This window comes from Gigantopelta aegis, chromosome 10, assembly GCF_016097555.1.
Source record: "Gigantopelta aegis isolate Gae_Host chromosome 10, Gae_host_genome, whole genome shotgun sequence".
Classification (NCBI taxonomy): domain Eukaryota; kingdom Metazoa; phylum Mollusca; class Gastropoda; order Neomphalida; family Peltospiridae; genus Gigantopelta; species Gigantopelta aegis.
In genome coordinates this window covers 89,287,241-89,305,591 of record NC_054708.1, presented here as the reverse complement: position 1 = coordinate 89,305,591, position 18,351 = coordinate 89,287,241, and the positions used below count along the sequence as shown (strand labels likewise).

The 18,351-nt window shown below is 38.4% G+C and overlaps 1 protein-coding gene across 3 annotated transcripts in view; it reads left to right on the top strand.

Annotated features, from left to right (window-relative positions):
- Positions 1-18,351, top strand: part of LOC121383076 (polycystic kidney disease protein 1-like 2) — a 307,953-nt gene that overhangs the window by 43,826 nt on the left and 245,776 nt on the right. For all 3 annotated transcript variants that reach the window (XR_005959252.1, XM_041512850.1, XM_041512851.1), the window contains exon 6: positions 17,495-17,580. Coding sequence is in view for 2 of the 3 variants with exons in the window: in XM_041512850.1 (XP_041368784.1) it covers positions 17,495-17,580 (86 nt within the window). In the remaining variant the exon portion in view is untranslated. The remainder of the gene's footprint in view (positions 1-17,494; positions 17,581-18,351) is intronic.

The window sequence follows — 18,351 nt, the reverse complement described above, 5'->3', positions numbered from 1 at the left end:
TCAGTTCTGTGGTTTTAGATGGAAAAGTCTACTTAATCAATAGTTTTACAGAACTATTTACAGTAATAAACCATGTCCATTACCATTTTAGGGGCGACAGTTAATATTCCACAATACCGGTATGTATTTTTGTGTCTAGACAGCGTCAATTAATTGGCTCGTCTGTTTACCAATCAAATACACACCTGCCAATCAGGAATCACAGGTAGAAGCAACTAACAGCATAGACCAATTAACTAAGAAAACACTCCGTGTATCATTTCAGTACGTAGGTTAATACATGGACAAAACATTGTTAATTATTTCGACTTGTTGTGTAGCCACTTTGACAATGGTATTTTATTTTGTATTGAAAAATAATATATATAGTGCTGGATATACTTATTGCTGGCTTACTGGGATGTGTATTATTACAGAACATTGCAATGTATGACTATTTATCATCCCGCAAAAACCAGGTAGATTGTGTTTCTCTAGTTCTAAAGCTCATTCCTGATGTTACACGTTAAGTATTACGTAACCACCAGCTCGCCAGAGGGCGTACTCACTGAGATGGTACAAAATGGCTGTGCCCGTTATATATAATAGCCATCACATTTAACTGTTTTATTAATTAACTATACGATTATACTTGTTGATATTAAGCAATATTGTGCATTACCGGTATATATCGTTGAATATGCATACAAGGAAAAATGCCTTAATTGTCCCTTCCTTTAAAGTGATTGACAGCGGGGGGAAAAAAAGCACACAAAAAACTTGCAGCTGATATTTGTATAAAGGCTGCATATCCTACATTGTCGCGATGATGTAAATTGAGACAGGAACTGGCACACTACATCAGCCAAACTGGTTTTAACACTTCAGTTACATTAAACATATTGATACGGTTGGGAACAGTAAAACTGCTTGGCTATTTTCTTTTTGAACTTCATTGATGTTGTATGCTTCTACTTTTCTTTTTTCTTTTTTTTAAAAACGCCACAAACATTTAACCCAGAGACAAAGACATTTTTTTTGTTGGACATTACAAACATGGATGATGATGAGATGAATGGTGAAGCCGCTGTATTTCCATTTCGGTATGCGACTACTTGACAGGGCCGTGCTACACCCATCATCGTACCTGTGAAGTGGGCCTTACACCTACTCATTGAGCCTAGCGGTGCACTCACTCTGGGTTGGAGCGGGTTCTGGCATGAAAAATCCCAAATTAATTGCCTCAGGTGGTATACGAACCCAGTACCTACCAGCCTAAAGTCCGATAGCATAACCACTACACCACCGAGGAGAGTGCTTTTTAAAAAAAAATGTATCTGTTTGCTGACACCAGTTTGTTTGGTATTGTGCAATAAATTGAATTGAATTTGAATTGAATTAGTCGTTAGGTTTTTATGTATTAAAAAAATTAATGTAAAATTGATTGACATCGGAAATATTTTGCATCAATAATGACGCACACAGATTTTACTTAGGAGTATTTTAGGTAAATTTTGCGTCAAATACGTAGGATTCCTCTGACATGTGAAACCGTGGGTATGCAGGTTCACTTGCATTGTGTTGGTAGAATTGCATGTTTTAGTAAACTAATCTGGGAGTGGCAGTCCTCTTTGTGGTGATGCAAGAGGGATGAACACGCAAGTAAAGAATTTCCTTGGGAGTGGCTGTCTAATTAATAGAGACATTAATTAAAAGATTAATAGAGACATCCACTATTTTGCCAAATGTCCATTCAACTCTGCATTGTGCATCACATATTACGGTTTTGTCATTCAGATTACCTTGAATGTTCCATCAATTGCCTTAATACCTGTGTCAGAAAATAGTTAATCTTTGCAGTTTTATAAAAATAATAATAATATTTACACTGAATTTTTTACAAAAAAATAATGTTATTTCAAATGGTATGGGTTTACAATTTAATAAATTAAAGCCGCACACCCTAGTTCCATCCAGCGAAAATAAATTATAATTTGGTTAATCTACAAACCTGTAACACACTTAGATCACGTTTTTATCAAATGGAGTGAAAAAGCAGGTTTTATATCTATAAATACCATGGGAATCCCCATGTCCCAATTGCTTGAAATAATTTTGAAAGTTAGTATTCTGATGTCACCGGTAGATGTCGCTCAAAGCACAACAATGCCTATGTCACGACAAATTTCACAGACTTTGGGTGCGTTCCTTTCACCTCTCCTGGACATGTTCCAACTGTTCTGTCCTGGTTGTATCCCCTCTCCAGATATCGTAAGACTTAGCAAAATTATTGGTTTTAAGGGTTTGTAACGTTTTGTATTGAGACACTTACTTGTCTGAACTTTATTGTTACTGAAAATGTTCACGAACTGTGAAGAAAAATCTCACAAATGAACAACAACAAATCGGATGTTGATTGCGCAAACCGTGCACGAGAAAACAAACCGAACCAAAATGATAACGGTCACGTGGTATACCAACGTCTGTGACATTGAAATGGAAATATCCCATCTAAAAATAGATTAGACCTTGTCTGCTCAACGTTTTTTTCTCAGAGGCCCGTGCCATTTTATGAAATACGAAAAATACATTTTGTGGTATTACAAAAACCAGGATTACCAAAAAACACTTCAGGTGAATGGAAATGTATATTCTAAATAATAAACGGTAAGTAAAGTGCAATTTTATTTGTGAAAAAATTGTTTAATAGCGAAAAACAACGCTGTAATGGTTAACAACTAGCTGTAACTAGGGTGTGTCCCTTTAATAAAAACATTTATATGAATTTTATCTTTATTCATTATGAAGTTACATGCCAATTAACTATTTGTTGGAATAATCTCTGTAGTAAGGGAAAATTCCATTGTTAGTTTGAGTTAAAACTATAAGATAGATTTTTATTTTGTGCCAGAATAATGTAAGCTAATTAAATATGATTAATTTTACCATAGTGAAAAAGTTGGTCTACAGTAGAACTGTGTATCCAGTCCATTCCAATAAGCCAAGTCTCAAGGATATCTTAGTCCAGACCTGTCAACCTTTAGTCAAGAGAAAGCAGGAGGTGTGTGTTGAAAAAGCAGGAGATTTTGTCAAAAAGCAGGAGATTTTTTAAATTCACACAATTTAACCCAAAATCGCAAGATTTAAAAAAAACCCCATTATTACAATAAGTTATATGAATACTTTATAATGTCATATATACTTCTTAACCTTAGATCTTGGCATTTTTATTTTTTATTTTTTTTAAGTTTAAATATTATGATTTAAAACATTTAAAAAAATATATATATTTTATCCAAAAATGTTAAGAACATGAACAAGAAAAAAAAAAATTAATTAGTACATTTACGGTATTACATTTACAGCCTTACAGGTTGCGTTACATTATCATTTGTGGTTAGTGTACCTAAGTACCAAAAACAAATTTATATAAATCTTATAAATTAATATTCAGTTTTTACTATAATGAGGAACGGTGGCGTGGTACTTATTTAAAATCATTATAATGATGCAATAAACATTGTATTTTCATTAATCATAAGTAAAACCTCATTACGGACATCGTGTGAAATATACCGGAATTATACCTATTTCCGTGAGTAACTTTATGTCAATGTCAAACACAACATTTTTTAATTGTACAAAAATAATTTCTTGAAGTGTACCCTTATAACCAACATTTTACCGCACACACATACAAAATTAACTGACACAAGTATGTTTATACAGCTAATTGGTCTTTTCGTTGTCTTGCTGTGACATGTGATTTTAACATGCATCGTGTGTATCGCTGGCAGTTCAGATTCGTCATAGTTGCATTATGTAATCCAGTGGGAAGACATTTTACAATTCAGAGGTGTTATTAGAACTAAATTGGATAGTTTTTTTTTTATATATGGCAACACTGAATATCAATACACAGCCTGTTGAATTAGCGGCAACACGCTTCGTAGCCATTACGATGACAACAAACATTATAATAACACGTCATTTTATAAACTCCATGTGCTTTTTTAACAATATAAATAGGCTATCCCACAATTCTCACTTCAGCAAAGGTTAAACAGTCGGGACAATTCGGCCTGTTACATTCTCGGAAACCGAAAGTAGTCAACATTTTCCGAATGAGAAAAAAAAGGCAGAGTTACTTCCCTTCTGTTATTTTGACAAAAGAGGATCGATTTTTTTTTTATGCTTACAAAAATGTCATTTAACAGGAGAAACTGTCTCCCGCACAGGTGAAAGGAGATTTTATCAAATACCGGGAGACTCCCGCGGAATCCGGGAGGGTTGACAGGTCTGTCTTAGTCTCCACACGACTACCCACTGCCTAAGCCTGCGTCTAAGCCTCTAAACCAGTCCACTTTTCAGCGGTTGGTTTGTTGTTATCCCTTTCCTAACAATTTTAAAAAAACCCAAATACATCGTATTTGGCTGATAAAGAAAACATAGTACTAGCCAAATAAATTTAAAACAAGACTGACCGAAAAACAGTTTTATTTTGTATATCACAACGGTCAATTTAAAATCAATATCGAATCCCTGGGGCAAAATTAGAAAATATTTTTTTTTTAGTTTTTAAAACAATTCCTAAGCCATTCATTCAAATAGTTCATTCATTCTTAAATACATACATACATACATACATACATACATACATAGATATATATACTTATATATACTTATATATACATATATATACTCTTCAAAAAAGTAGGGGAAACTGAAATATTAATGTTAATATCAACTACATATATTAGACAGAACATACGTTTTGACCACAGATATCCTAGTAAACAACGTTTAGGTTTATTTATCAACACACCAAAACACATTCCATAGTTTGCATGTGCATCACGCAGTTGCCCTGTACACGTGCGTGGGGTGTCGTTCTTGATTTTGACCATTTCCAGGAAGGTCCATTAATCACCATTATGTCTGTTTTTCATTCTGTTGATCATACAGTTGTTATCCTTTTGTTTTAAGTAATTTTTATTGTTTGAATTTGCGATGCGGCATATGCAACGCGATGAGCATCTGTGGGCTATTGGCATGCTGCAAATGGTTCGAAGTCAGCGTGAAGTGGCCAACACCTTCAATGGTTCGAAGTCAGTGATTAGCAGACTATGGAACAGGCATCAGCAAACCCGATCGACCCCATTCAGGTCGTCCCAGGGTAACGACAGGAGTACAGGATCAATTCGTCCATAACCAGGCTCTAAGAAATCGAGCTCAAACGGCCGATCAAATTGTTGCAAACCTTCATTAGGCTACTGTTGTCCGAGTTACAGGTCAGACGATTTCATGCAGCCCATCTTCATGCTCGACGGCCCGTATTGTGCCTACCTTGACAAATCGTCACAATACCCACAGACGTGAATGGTGTAGGGAGCGTCAGAACTAGGGTACTTGTTGCTGGTCACATGTCATGTTTTCAGATGAGTCCCTATTCACTTTGGACTTCCTTGACCGGCGTGGTCGGGTCTGGCAACGACGAAATGAACGGCAGGCCAATGTCACAATGCGATTTCATTACAGATTTGGCGGTGGATCGGTTATGGTGTGTGGTGATATCACTATGACTGACAGAACCCCCCTCCATATTGTGCAAGGAAGGGTAACTGGGCAGTAATACAGGGACAACATACTGACACCCTTTGTAGTCCTGTTTGCTAGGTGTGTGGGTCAACGTTTTGTTTTTCAGGATGACAACGCCTGTGCTCACCATGCACAAATCATCAATGCTCAGCTCCAGCAGCACAACATCTATCGAATGCCATGGCCAGCAACCTTTCCCCCATTGAACATGATAGGGAGACGTGTGCTTCAATGTCAAAGACCGTCGACCATGTTAGCGGAACTTGGTCAGGCACTGTAAGAGGAGTGGAACAGACTCTCTTAAATAGCCATTGAGAGACTCATACACAGTATGCCTCATAGAATGAATGACTGTCTGACACATCGTGGCAGTATCACCCACTACTGATAAAAAAAACATCAACTTTCAAATTTCACTTCTGACCCCAATTGTCCTTCAAGATCTTTGGTGGTCATAAAACCTATTGTTATACTGAACTACCGGTTGTAATGTTTGCCCAATTAATTCACTATTATTATATAACCATTCCCCTCAGCTAATATACCTTACAATTTTGGCAGTTGTAAATTCTTATTAGAGTTGCCCTACTGTTTTTGAAGAGTATATATTAGTCTTTTTCAACTTACTTTGTAGGGCGAGACGTAGCCCAGTGGTAAAGTGTTCGCTTGATGCATGGTCAGTTTGGAATCGATCCCCGTCAGTGGGCCCATTGGGCTTTTTCGCAATCCAGCCAGTGCACCACGACTGGTACATCAAAGGCTGTGGTATGTGCTGTCCTGTATGGGATGGTGCATATAAAAGATCCCTTGCTGCTAATCGAAAAGAGTAGCCAATGAATTGGCAACAGCATGTCTGACACCATATAACCATAAATAAAATGTGTTGAGAGCGTCGTTAAATAAACCATTTCCTTTCATCCTATTCAACTTACTGTGCTAGCACAATAAATATGCTATTCAACCTGAGTCATACCTTCATATTGCAGAATTCTCTCCCTTGCCAGATATGCGTAGTGCTATCCTTGCACGGGCTACCTGTAACCTCATTTTCAATTCTGCAGTCCACCTGTGAAGACACTGTTTGTTAAGTTCAGGCAAAAGTTTTTGTTAACCTGTAACTTTGTGTTTGCTTTTATTTTATTAAAAAAAAAAATTCTGGACCCGGCATATGGTTTGTTTCAGTCAGGAGTTCTTGTTATTTCAATAAACATGTTCGACTCAAGTTTCATGGCGTCCAGAGCACAAAGAGTTTGTGCGCAGGGCAGTTGTAATGTTCAGTTATGATGCAAAGACACACACGTGTTGTGTCTGGGCTGTCGGTTTTGTTCAAAAGCCCGTCAGTGTGAGGTCTTGGCCACGTGGCAGTAGCAGATCCAGGGTGGCAGTCCAGGGGTCCGGACCCCCCTCTTTTTGTAAATTTTAGCATGTCAGATTTAGCGGGTAGGACACGCAAGTCTGGGGATACTTTGAAGAGTGTCTGGAAAGGGGGAAACACATGCATGTTTCCTCGTCGGTTCGTCTCAGGAGTCTTACGAGTGATAGTACCAATACTCCGGGGTCTGGTGACTTCGGTAGTGATGGAGGTCTCCTCACAGTTTGCATTGTCAACGTTTCCTACCTCTTCGACTTTGCTTGATAAGGGACGTGGATCGCGCAGGTACCCCATGGCTCGGGGTGGCCTGTGGTCGCAAACTCCGACCATTCTGCACTCGGCTTTTGGTTTTCAAGTTGGGACCGTTACTTGCACAGACAGGACCGTCGGTTGCGACTCTCAGTCCTCCCACCCGCCCGGCGTTCCACTGAAACCAGCGGAAACTGCATCTCTACAGCAGTTTGACGATGCAGTTATGGACCGCCGTACTTTGTCCGTCTCGGGAGACGCTGCCCCGTTGGCATCTCGAGAAGGGGAAGGAGTCTGTGACGATCTTAAGGATCATTTGGACAGTGACCTGACTTCGGAGGAAGAGTCAGTGGGACTGATTCAGTCGCTGACCCAGCTCTCTCTCACTCCAGTTTGGAGGTAGAGGAAGAATGTGATTATCCGGCGGTCCTGGCTTTTGTCAGGGACCAGGTTTGATAGGTATGTGGGGACGCAATACCTCAGTTCAAGGCCCAGCCTAAATTTCAGGGTGTCTCATTCAGGAACCGTATCTTGAATTTGGTAACTCCTCTCGAGAAGTTGGACCTACCACTTGCTCAGGAAGCACACACTTCACTTTGTGATATTGATGAGCAGATCACTGGCAGTGATCGTATCCAAGGAGTGGGTGTAGATGAGTACCTGGCGGCACTGCCCATGGGGGAAATCTTGACAAGAGTGCGCATTTTCTGTGCAGACTCCTATGAGACGTTTGGGGCGGATCTTCTCAAACACCAGGTGGTCGTTCCCGCTAGTGTGACAGCCGCTTGTTGCCCATCGCCAAGGCTGGAAAAGATGTTCCAGATAAGTAACCATTTTGGAACTTTCCTATTTGGGTTAGCCCAGTGGTAAAGCGCTTACCTGATGCATGGTCAGTTTGGGATCGATCCCCATCGGTGGGTTATTTGTCATCCGATCCAGTGCACCACAACTGGTATATCAAAAGCCGTGGTATGTGCTATCCTGTCGGATCCTAGCTACTATGGAAAAATGTAGCAGGTCTCTAAGACTATATGTCAAAATACCAAATGTATGACATCCAGTAGCCACTGATTCATAAATCAGTGTGCTCTAGTGGTGTCATTAAACAAAACTCTTTGTTGGTATTAACTATATAATGCAGAACTGTTATAGGAATCTGAACAAAAAAAAAGTGCAATACATGATCAGGGCTGTATCTCTGCACAATGCAGTCGAATGGGTATTTGGCAAAATAGTGGTTGATTCCATGAATCTCTGTCTAGTACGTGCCTCGTTTATAGGAGAACAGCCATTCTCAGGTGATCCTTTACTGGACATTTCACCCTTCTTGCATTGCCAAAAAGAGGACTGCCACTTTTAAACTAATTTACTAAGTCAAAACTAGCACCGGACAGAGCTCATTAGAATAAGTACAGCTGTGATGACATGCACTCATGAATCACTGTTATAACAGTGATGATATCGGGTGTTCGCAAAAGGGGAGCATACCCAGCCCATGGGTATGTGTCACCCGTCATGAGTACTACCACTACTGCTGTCACAGTATATAAAGTGGTTGACTTTGTTTCTGTAGTCTAGGCTAAAAGCTCAGTGAGCATATCCTGCCCCATGGGTGTCACCCGTCAGGAGTACTACCACTACTGCTGTCACAGTATATAAAGTGGTTGACTTTGTTTCTGTAGTCTAGGCTAAAAGCTCAGTGAGCATATCCTGCCCCATGGGTGTCACCCGTCAGGAGTACTACCACTACTGCTGTCACAGTATATAAAGTGGTTGACTTTGTTTCTGTAGTCTAGGCTAAAAGCTCAATGAGCATATCCTGCCCCATGGGTGTCACCCGTCAGGAGTACTACCACTACTGCTGTCACAGTATATAAAGTGGTTGACTTTGTTTCTGTAGTCTAGGCTAAAAGCTCAGTGAGCATATCCTGCCCCATGGGTGTCACCCGTCAGGAGTACTACCACTACTGCTGTCACAGTATATAAAGTGGTTGACTTTGTTTCTGTAGTCTAGGCTAAAAGCTCAATGAGCATATCCTGCCCCATGGGTGTCACCCGTCAGGAGTACTACCACTACTGCTGTCACAGTATATAAAGTGGTTGACTTTGTTTCTGTAGTCTAGGCTAAAAGCTCAGTGAGCATATCCTGCCCCATGGGTGTCACCCGTCAGGAGTACTACCACTACTGCTGTCACAGTATATAAAGTGGTTGACTTTGTTTCTGTAGTCTAGGCTAAAAGCTCAGTGAGCATATCCTGCCCCATGGGTGTCACCCGTCAGGAGTACTACCACTACTGCTGTCACAGTATATAAAGTGGTTGACTTTGTTTCTGTAGTCTAGGCTAAAAGCTCAGTGAGCATATCCTGCCCCATGGGTGTCACCCGTCAGGAGTACTACCACTACTGCTGTCACAGTATATAAAGTGGTTGACTTTGTTTCTGTAGTCTAGGCTAAAAGCTCAGTGAGCATATCCTGCCCCATGGGTGTCACCCGTCAGGAGTACTACCACTACTGCTGTCACAGTATATAAAGTGGTTGACTTTGTTTCTGTAGTCTAGGCTAAAAGCTCAGTGAGCATATCCTGCCCCATGGGTGTCACCCGTCAGGAGTACTACCACTACTGCTGTCACAGTATATAAAGTGGTTGACTTTGTTTCTGTAGTCTAGGCTAAAAGCTCAGTGAGCATATCCTGCCCCATGGGTGTCACCCGTCAGGAGTACTACCACTACTGCTGTCACAGTATATAAAGTGGTTGACTTTGTTTCTGTAGTCTAGGCTAAAAGCTCAATGAGCATATCCTGCCCCATGGTTGTCACCCGTCAGGAGTACTACCACTACTGCTGTCACAGTATATAAAGTTGTTGACTTTGTTTCTGTAGTCTAGGCTAAAAGCTCAGTGAGCATATCCTGCCCCATGGGTGTCACCCGTCAGGAGTACTACCACTACTGCTGTCACAGTATATAAAGTGGTTGACTTTGTTTCTGTAGTCTAGGCTAAAAGCTCAGTGAGCATATCCTGCCCCATGGGTGTCACCCGTCATGAGTACTACCACTACTGCTGTCACAGTATATAAAGTGGTTGACTTTGTTTCTGTAGTCTAGGCTAAAAGCTCAGTGAGCATATCCTGCCCCATGGGTGTCACCCTTCATGAGTACTACCACTACTGCTGTCACAGTATATAAAGTGGTTGACTTTGTTTCTGTAGTCTAGGCTAAAAGCTCAGTGAGCATATCCTGCCCCATAGGTGTCACCCATCAGGAGTACTACCACTACTGCTGTCACAGTATATAAAGTGGTTGACTTTGTTTCTGTAGTCTAGGCTAAAAGCTCAATGAGCATATCCTGCCCCATGGGTGTCACCCGTCAAGAGTACTACCACTACTGCTGTCACAGTATATAAAGTGGTTGACTTTGTTTCTGTAGTCTAGGCTAAAAGCTCAATGAGCATATCCTGCCCCATGGGTGTCACCCGTCAAGAGTACTACCACTACTGCTGTCACAGTATATAAAGTGGTTGACTTTGTTTCTGTAGTCTAGGCTAAAAGCTCAATGAGCATATCCTGCCCCATGGGTGTCACCCGTCAGGAGTACTACCACTACTGCTGTCACAGTATATAAAGTGGTTGACTTTGTTTCTGTAGTCTAGGCTAAAAGCTCAGTGAGCATATCCTGCCCCATGGGTGTCACCCTTCATGAGTACTACCACTACTGCTGTCACAGTATATAAAGTGGTTGACTTTGTTTCTGTAGTCTAGGCTAAAAGCTCAATGAGCATATCCTGCCCCATGGGTGTCACCCGTCATGAGTACTACCACTACTGCTGTCACAGTATATAAAGTGGTTGACTTTGTTTCTGTAGTCTAGGCTAAAAGCTCAGTGAGCATATCCTGCCCCATGGGTGTCACCCGTCAGGAGTACTACCACTACTGCTGTCACAGTATATAAAGTGGTTGACTTTGTTTCTGTAGTCTAGGCTAAAAGCTCAGTGAGCATATCCTGCCCCATGGGTGTCACCCTTCATGAGTACTACCACTACTGCTGTCACAGTATATAAAGTGGTTGACTTTGTTTCTGTACATTTAAAGATATACAAAATTACAAGGCTTAAGAGAGAGAGAAAATAGCTGAGGTAATAAATAGAATAACAAACTCGGTACTATATATATATGTAGTACCAATTATTATCAAATTTATGTCACTTGTTAAAGCTCATATGACAAGTAAAATTATTTCACATGAGACATAAATTTGATAATAACTGGTAACTCGTTTATTATCCTCTATATTCCATACTAGTAATACAGCAGTGTTCTCTAACCTTTGTGAAACCATGTCAGCTTAAGTGATAACCTAGTTGGCGAAACTTGACAATGCAAGTTCTCTTATATTAAAAAGTAAAAGCATGATTAATTTGAACTTTACTGTCTGAGGTGCCAATTTGTTCTGTTGTTGACTGTATACAGCTGACACATATAAAGGTGATTGACCCTGTTCACACACTTTTATATAATAAACTAAAGGGTATATTTTGTCTGCTTAGTGCTGTACAATGTTATTTGGTAGTGCCTGTGGCTTGTGGTGGTGTCCTTGTGCACTGGTGATGTTGCCTGTTTGGTCCCATTGCTAGTTTGTAAAGACGAAAGCCAACAGATTTTCCTCTGCATATTTTCGAAGTATTCCAATTAGATAACAAATTGATGGATGAACTAATTAAGGAGCTACACACTACTACAGAACACAACTGAAATATGTGGAGAATATATTTAACAAGCTATTATTAAATCCTCTGAGAAATATGTTTTCTTTGTCAAGAACTTTAGCAAGTTTGATTTTCTATTTAATACCGCCATCCTGGATGTGTTTATTCAACACATTTGAACTGTCCAATGTGCAAATTATTTATAAACTGACTATATAGCAAAATAAGAACTGTGAATATATATTTATTTTGATTCGTGTTTTGTTTGTAAAATGTCTTGCTCCAACTGTGTTCTTTAATTCAAATTATTTATAAACTGACTATATAGCAAAATAAGAACTGTGAATATATATTTATTTTGATTCGTGTTTTGTTTGTAAAATGTCTTGCTCCAACTGTGTTCTTTAATTCAAATTATTTATAAACTGACTATATAGCAAAATAAGAACTGTGAATATATATTTATTTTGATTCGTGTTTTGTTTGTAAAATGTCTTGCTCCAACTGTGTTCTTTAATTCAAATTAAAGTGCTGCTGCTGCGTCCATTTATCATTGTCCTTTGTGTACTGACGTTTTCTTTATATTAACATGTAATCCGGTAGTTGTCAAAGATTACTACAACTGCTACAGCACTGTTAAGCATGTAGGGGGTGAGACATAGCCCAGTGGTACAGCACTCACTCGATGCGCGATCAGTGTTGGACAGACCTGTCAACCTTTAGTCAAGAGAAAGCAGGAGGTGTGTGTTGAAAAAGCAGGAGATTTTGTCAAAAAACAGGAGATTTTTTAACTTCACACAATTTAACCCAAAATCGCAAGGTTGTTGTAAACATTATTACAATAAGTTATATGAACACTACATAATGTCATATATACAGTCGAACCTGGTCTAACGGTCACCTGCCTATAACGGTCACTATAAATCCCTCCCAATGCATTTCCTTCCTTATTTGACCTGTGCATAATGGTCACCTGTCCATAACGGCCAGCGGTCACTATTTTTCACCCAAAATCACAGGTTGAACCTGCTATAACGGTCACAAGATGATCGTCATAAAGACGGTTTTTGGTTTATTTTTTTACCCTGGTTATGTCTTTACTTTTTCAATCATCTTAAAAATTATAAATTAAATGTGTTTATATGACCATGTCTCTAGCTTTGAGTTTATTTTCTGTCAAAGTAAAATTCCATTGTAATTCTCTGATCGTAATTGAAAAACAAACAGACACTCAGTAACTTCCGTGACACGCAGATACTGGTGGTGTAATTTGATTGGTTCTCAGCATCCTCACTGAATAGTAGACGACTTCCCATTGGCTGTACATAATGTAATTTGTATGTATGGTCACTCTATTAAGTCTCGAGAAACCAAACAAATGAGGTATTATGTTAGGTGTTTCCTTGTGTCTAGCCAGACATGATTGGTAAATAAACATGAATAGCTGAAGGCGGCGGTCATTGCAGATGTCCCGTGTTCGTATTTTTTTAGCGACTCCTGAACTTATTCAGCTGTAATCAACGGTCATACTCCACTGAAGGATTAGCGGTGACATGAAACAAACAAATGAGTCAAACATGCCACATGGGTAATAACCTTCAATTACACAAAATATCTTCTGCAAGTCAATGTTAGCGTTTGCGAAATATATTAACGAATACATTTGTATGCAAAATGCCACCGAAAACTAGTACTGCTTTAACGTTAGAAGAGAGAATCGACGTTATTAACAAATTTGAGAAAGGCAATTTAAGTGCGTGAAAGATCGCCGATCATTTTGGTGTAGGACGTTTTCAGATTAATTCTATTTTAAAAAGGAAAGCCGATGTTCTGGCTGATTTTGACAATAACGTTTCAGCCAAAAGAAAAAGGCAGAAGAAAGCAACAGGCAATGATGACATAAACAAGCTAGTGTGGGAATGGTTTAAAAATGTGACATTTTTTTTTATGACAGTTGTGATATTCTTTAATATATGGGTTCTAATTTTGAACTTGTATATAAGGGTCACCTCTCTATAACGGCCACTTTTGTCAGGTCCCTTGGGTGGCCATTATATACAGGTTTGACTGTACTTGTTAAGCGTAGATCTTGGCTTTAAAAAAAAAAAAAAATTAATAAAAAAAAATATGTGTGTATATATTTCTTTTTAAAGTTTAAATATTGTTATGATTTAATAAATATTAAAAAAAAAAATCTCTTTTATCCCAAAATGTTAAGAACATAACAAGAAATTAAAAAAATGAATTAGTACATTTACAGCATTACACTTACAGGTTACGTTACATCATCATTTGTGGCTAGTGTACCCAAATTGAAATACCCAAGACAAATTTATATAAATCTTATAAATTAATATTCAGTTTTTACTATAATGAGGAACAGTGGCATGGTACTTATTTAAAATCATTATAATGATGCAATAAACATTGTATTTCCATTAATCATAAGTAAAAGCTCTTACATATTACCTCACTTAGACTATTGCTCCACAATTTGGGGAACCTGTTCAAAACATTCTATAGGAAAACTTCAAAAAATCCAAAATCAAGCTGCAAGACTTATTACTGAAAAAAGCAAAGAAATGTCCACTGCAGAAATAATTAGCTCTCTCAAATGGCTTAAAATCAAAGAGAGAATTGACTTCAGAACCTGCCAGTTTGTCTACAAAGTCCTCAACAAACTATCTCCATCATATCTAGAAACAATGTTTCAAACAACTTCAGAAATTCACTCCTTAAATCTGAGGTCAACTCAACATAATCACCTTTATGAATTAAAACCAAGAACAGAATTTTATCGCCATAGTTTTTCATGCAGGGGAGCTAAACTGTGGAACACACTACCTTCAAAGATAAAATATTCTCAATCCCTCGCCTCATTCAAATCCAGTTATTTTAAGCACTATTCAAATAATAATCAATTTTAAGATATACCTTTGTTGTTGATTTTGTGTTTGTTAAAATAATTATGATGTATTGAGTTATCACTGACTCAAGTTTGTTAACAAATTGAAATATTATTTATATATTCATAATATGTGCTATTGTTCCTCATGCTATACATATTACATGTATGTTGATGTTGTTTCTTTGAATGTATGTATGTATAATATCATGTATAGATTAGAGAGGGCCTCATGGGAGACCAGTCACCTTGTACTGAATGTGTTTACCCTCTGAAAATAAAGAATTTTATTATTATTATTATTATTATTATTACGGACATTGTGTGAAATATACCGAAATTATACCCATTTCTGTGGATAACTTTATATCAAACACAACATTTATTAATTGTAAAAAAAAAATCTGTTGAAGTATACCCTTGTTACCAACTGCACAAACATACAAAATTAACTGACACAAGTATGTTTATATAGCTAATTGGTCTTTTCTTTGTCTTGCTGTGACATGTGATTTTAACATCGTGTGTATTGCTGTCAACTCTGGGCCAGAGTCTGGCACTTCAGATCTGTCATAGCTACTTCCTTTATGTTATTTTGGCAAAAGGGGATCGATTTTTTTTTATGCCTACAAAAAAGGTCATTTAACAGGAGAAATTGTCTCCTGCACAGGTTGTCAGGAGATTTGATCAAATACCAGGAGACTCCTGCTGAATCCAGGAGGGTGACAGGTCTGGTGTTGGATCGATCCCTGTTGGTGGGCCTATTAGGCTTTTTCTTGTTCCAGTGCACCACGACTGGTATATCTAAGGCCGTGGTATGTACTACTCTGTCTGTGGGATGGTGCATATAAAAGATCCCTTGCTGCTAATCGAAAAGAGTAGCCCATGAAGTGACAACAGCGGGTTTCCTCTTTCAATATCTGTGTGGTCTGACGCCATATAACAGTAAATGAAATGTGTTGAGTACGTCGTTAAATAAAAACCATTTCTTTCTTTATTAAGCATGTTGCATCCATTTTGTTACATGCCAATTAAATCAAACTGGGTTAAATCGTGATTATTATTTTCCTGGTTATGAATGCCTGCTGGGGTAATAAATATTGCTATGAACTGGAAGAAGAAAATAGTATTTGTAAGAGGAAATTAGTATTTATTTCCAACAATGTGCCACTCTATAAGTCATAATGAACCAAAAAAAACCCATCTAGTGCATGATTTAATCATTTGTACTGATGAATATTCATTCATGTATGGGATTAAAGCAACAGGATACTCCAATCAATTCAAAATAAATATTACAATGAAGAACTTATATTGGTGGCAGATTTTGTATTTTTATATCAATCCTTGATTAATCAAGGTCCAGTCAAAACATAAAAAGCCAGGATTTGTGGGAAATGAGTTTTCAGGATTTGTGGGAAATGAGTTTTCAGGATTTGTGGGAAATGAGTTTTCAGGAATGTGGGAAATGAGTTTTCAGGAATTGTGGGAAATGAGTTTTCAGAATTTGTGGGAAATGTGCTTTCACAAACTTCAGTATGTACTTGATCAAACAGTCTAAGTGTGATTTGTTTTCTAGCAAGTTTTAATTTTTTGGTGGATATTATATATATATATATATATAGGTTATTACCAGAGTGTTTTTCGGTATCGTCAATATCATATATTAGGAAATAAAATTGTATTATGCGAGCCTCTGGTGAGCATAATACATTATTTTTATTCCTAATATATGATATTGACGATATCAAAATACACGAGGGTAATAATCTCTTTATCATATAAGCTCAAGCTTAATACAACGTGTTTTTGTAAACTGTACACGCAACTTTAATTCCAGTCCGCCATTACTAGATATTCAAATGACGTAAGAATATGTGGCGCGGTGTATTTTTGAATGGAAATGACGTCAAACTCGAATGACATCATTGTGGATGTTCTTACATCAAAATAAAGTTATGCCTAACGTTTTTTGTTTTCTGAACGCTGGCCAGCTTTCCGTGTTAAATTGCCATTGAAATGTTTTTATTTGATGACTATGAATGCATACGTCAATCATGGAGTGTCAACCAAGTACGTTTGCTTAAATGTCAATAAACCTAGTGCCGAGACCTCGACTAATTTGCATCTAATTCATGACAATGCCAGACCCCACCGCGCCAGGGTGGTAACGGACTTTCTCAGACAACAAGGTATCGCCAGGATGGATTGGCCAGCATATTCGCCTGACTTGGCCCCAATAGAGTACGCCTGGGACGAATTAGGCAAGAGAGTTCGGGATAACCATGCCCCTCCGGCCAACCTTCATGATCTGGGTCAACTTCTTATGGCAGAGTGGCAGGCCATTCCCCAAAAGTTCTTCAGACGTCTGATCAACAGCATGAGGCAACGATGTGTCGAGTGTATTCGTGCCAGGGATGGATTCACACACTATTAAACGAATGTTCTAATGTGTAAAATCCATGTTTGACAACCTTCAACTTTGACAGCATGTCATGTGACTTTCTTGTATACAGTGACGTTTATTTGTGGTTTTTTGTAAATATGGAACAATAAAATAAAAATTTGGTGTAGTTTACATCATCAATCTAATACACTCTGAAACTTATTTGGTTAAAAAAATTTGACCCTTAAATTCTTTTGAGTAGTATACATCAGCATGTATCCTGGTTTTGTTTTCTCATTTCAGTTATGAGTGGTTGTGTGAGCCAGTAAATTCACTTCATGAATTGTGTGTTTTTAAGTCACAGATGAAATGTATGTTTCCACACCAAGGTACTTAAAAGTTTTGTTTTATTATGTCATAGAACTTGTAAATTTTTCATCTTTGCTACATGTTGTGCATGTGTGTATTAGACCATGGGCTACATAGGGTCCTCATGCATCCCCCCCCCCCCCAACTCTAAATGTTTTTTAGATGACCTAGTATGTCCTGAATGTGAAACTAACTGGTAACAGTGAAAATACTGGGATCCACTACTCATTTGTCACCAGTGTTTGAGGGTACCCTAGAAAATGTAATTTTGTCGCCAGTGTGCGAGGGTACCCTAGAAAATGTAATTTTGTCACCAGTGTTCGAGGGTACCCTAGAAAATGTAATTTTGTCGCCAGTGTGCGAGGGTACCCTAGCAAATGTAATTTTGTCACCAGTGTTCGAGGGTACCCTAGAAAATGTAATTTTGTCGTCAGTGTTCGAGGGTACCCTAGAAAATGTAATTTTGTCACCAGTGTTCATGGGTACACTAGAAAATGTAATTTTGTCACCAGTGTCCGAGGGTACCCTAGAAAATGTAATTTTGTCACCAGTGTGCGAGGGTACCCTAGAAAATGTAATTTTGTCGCCAGTGTTCGAGGGTACACTAGAAAATGTAATTTTGTCATCAGTGTTCGAGGGTACCCTAGAAAATGTAATTTTGTCGCCAGTGTTCGAGGGTACCCTAGAAAATGTAATTTTGTCGTCAGTGTTCGAGGGTACCCTAGAAAATGTAATTTTGTCGTTGATGTCGGCCATCGTTTTTGTGCACAAAAATACTCACACATGCATCA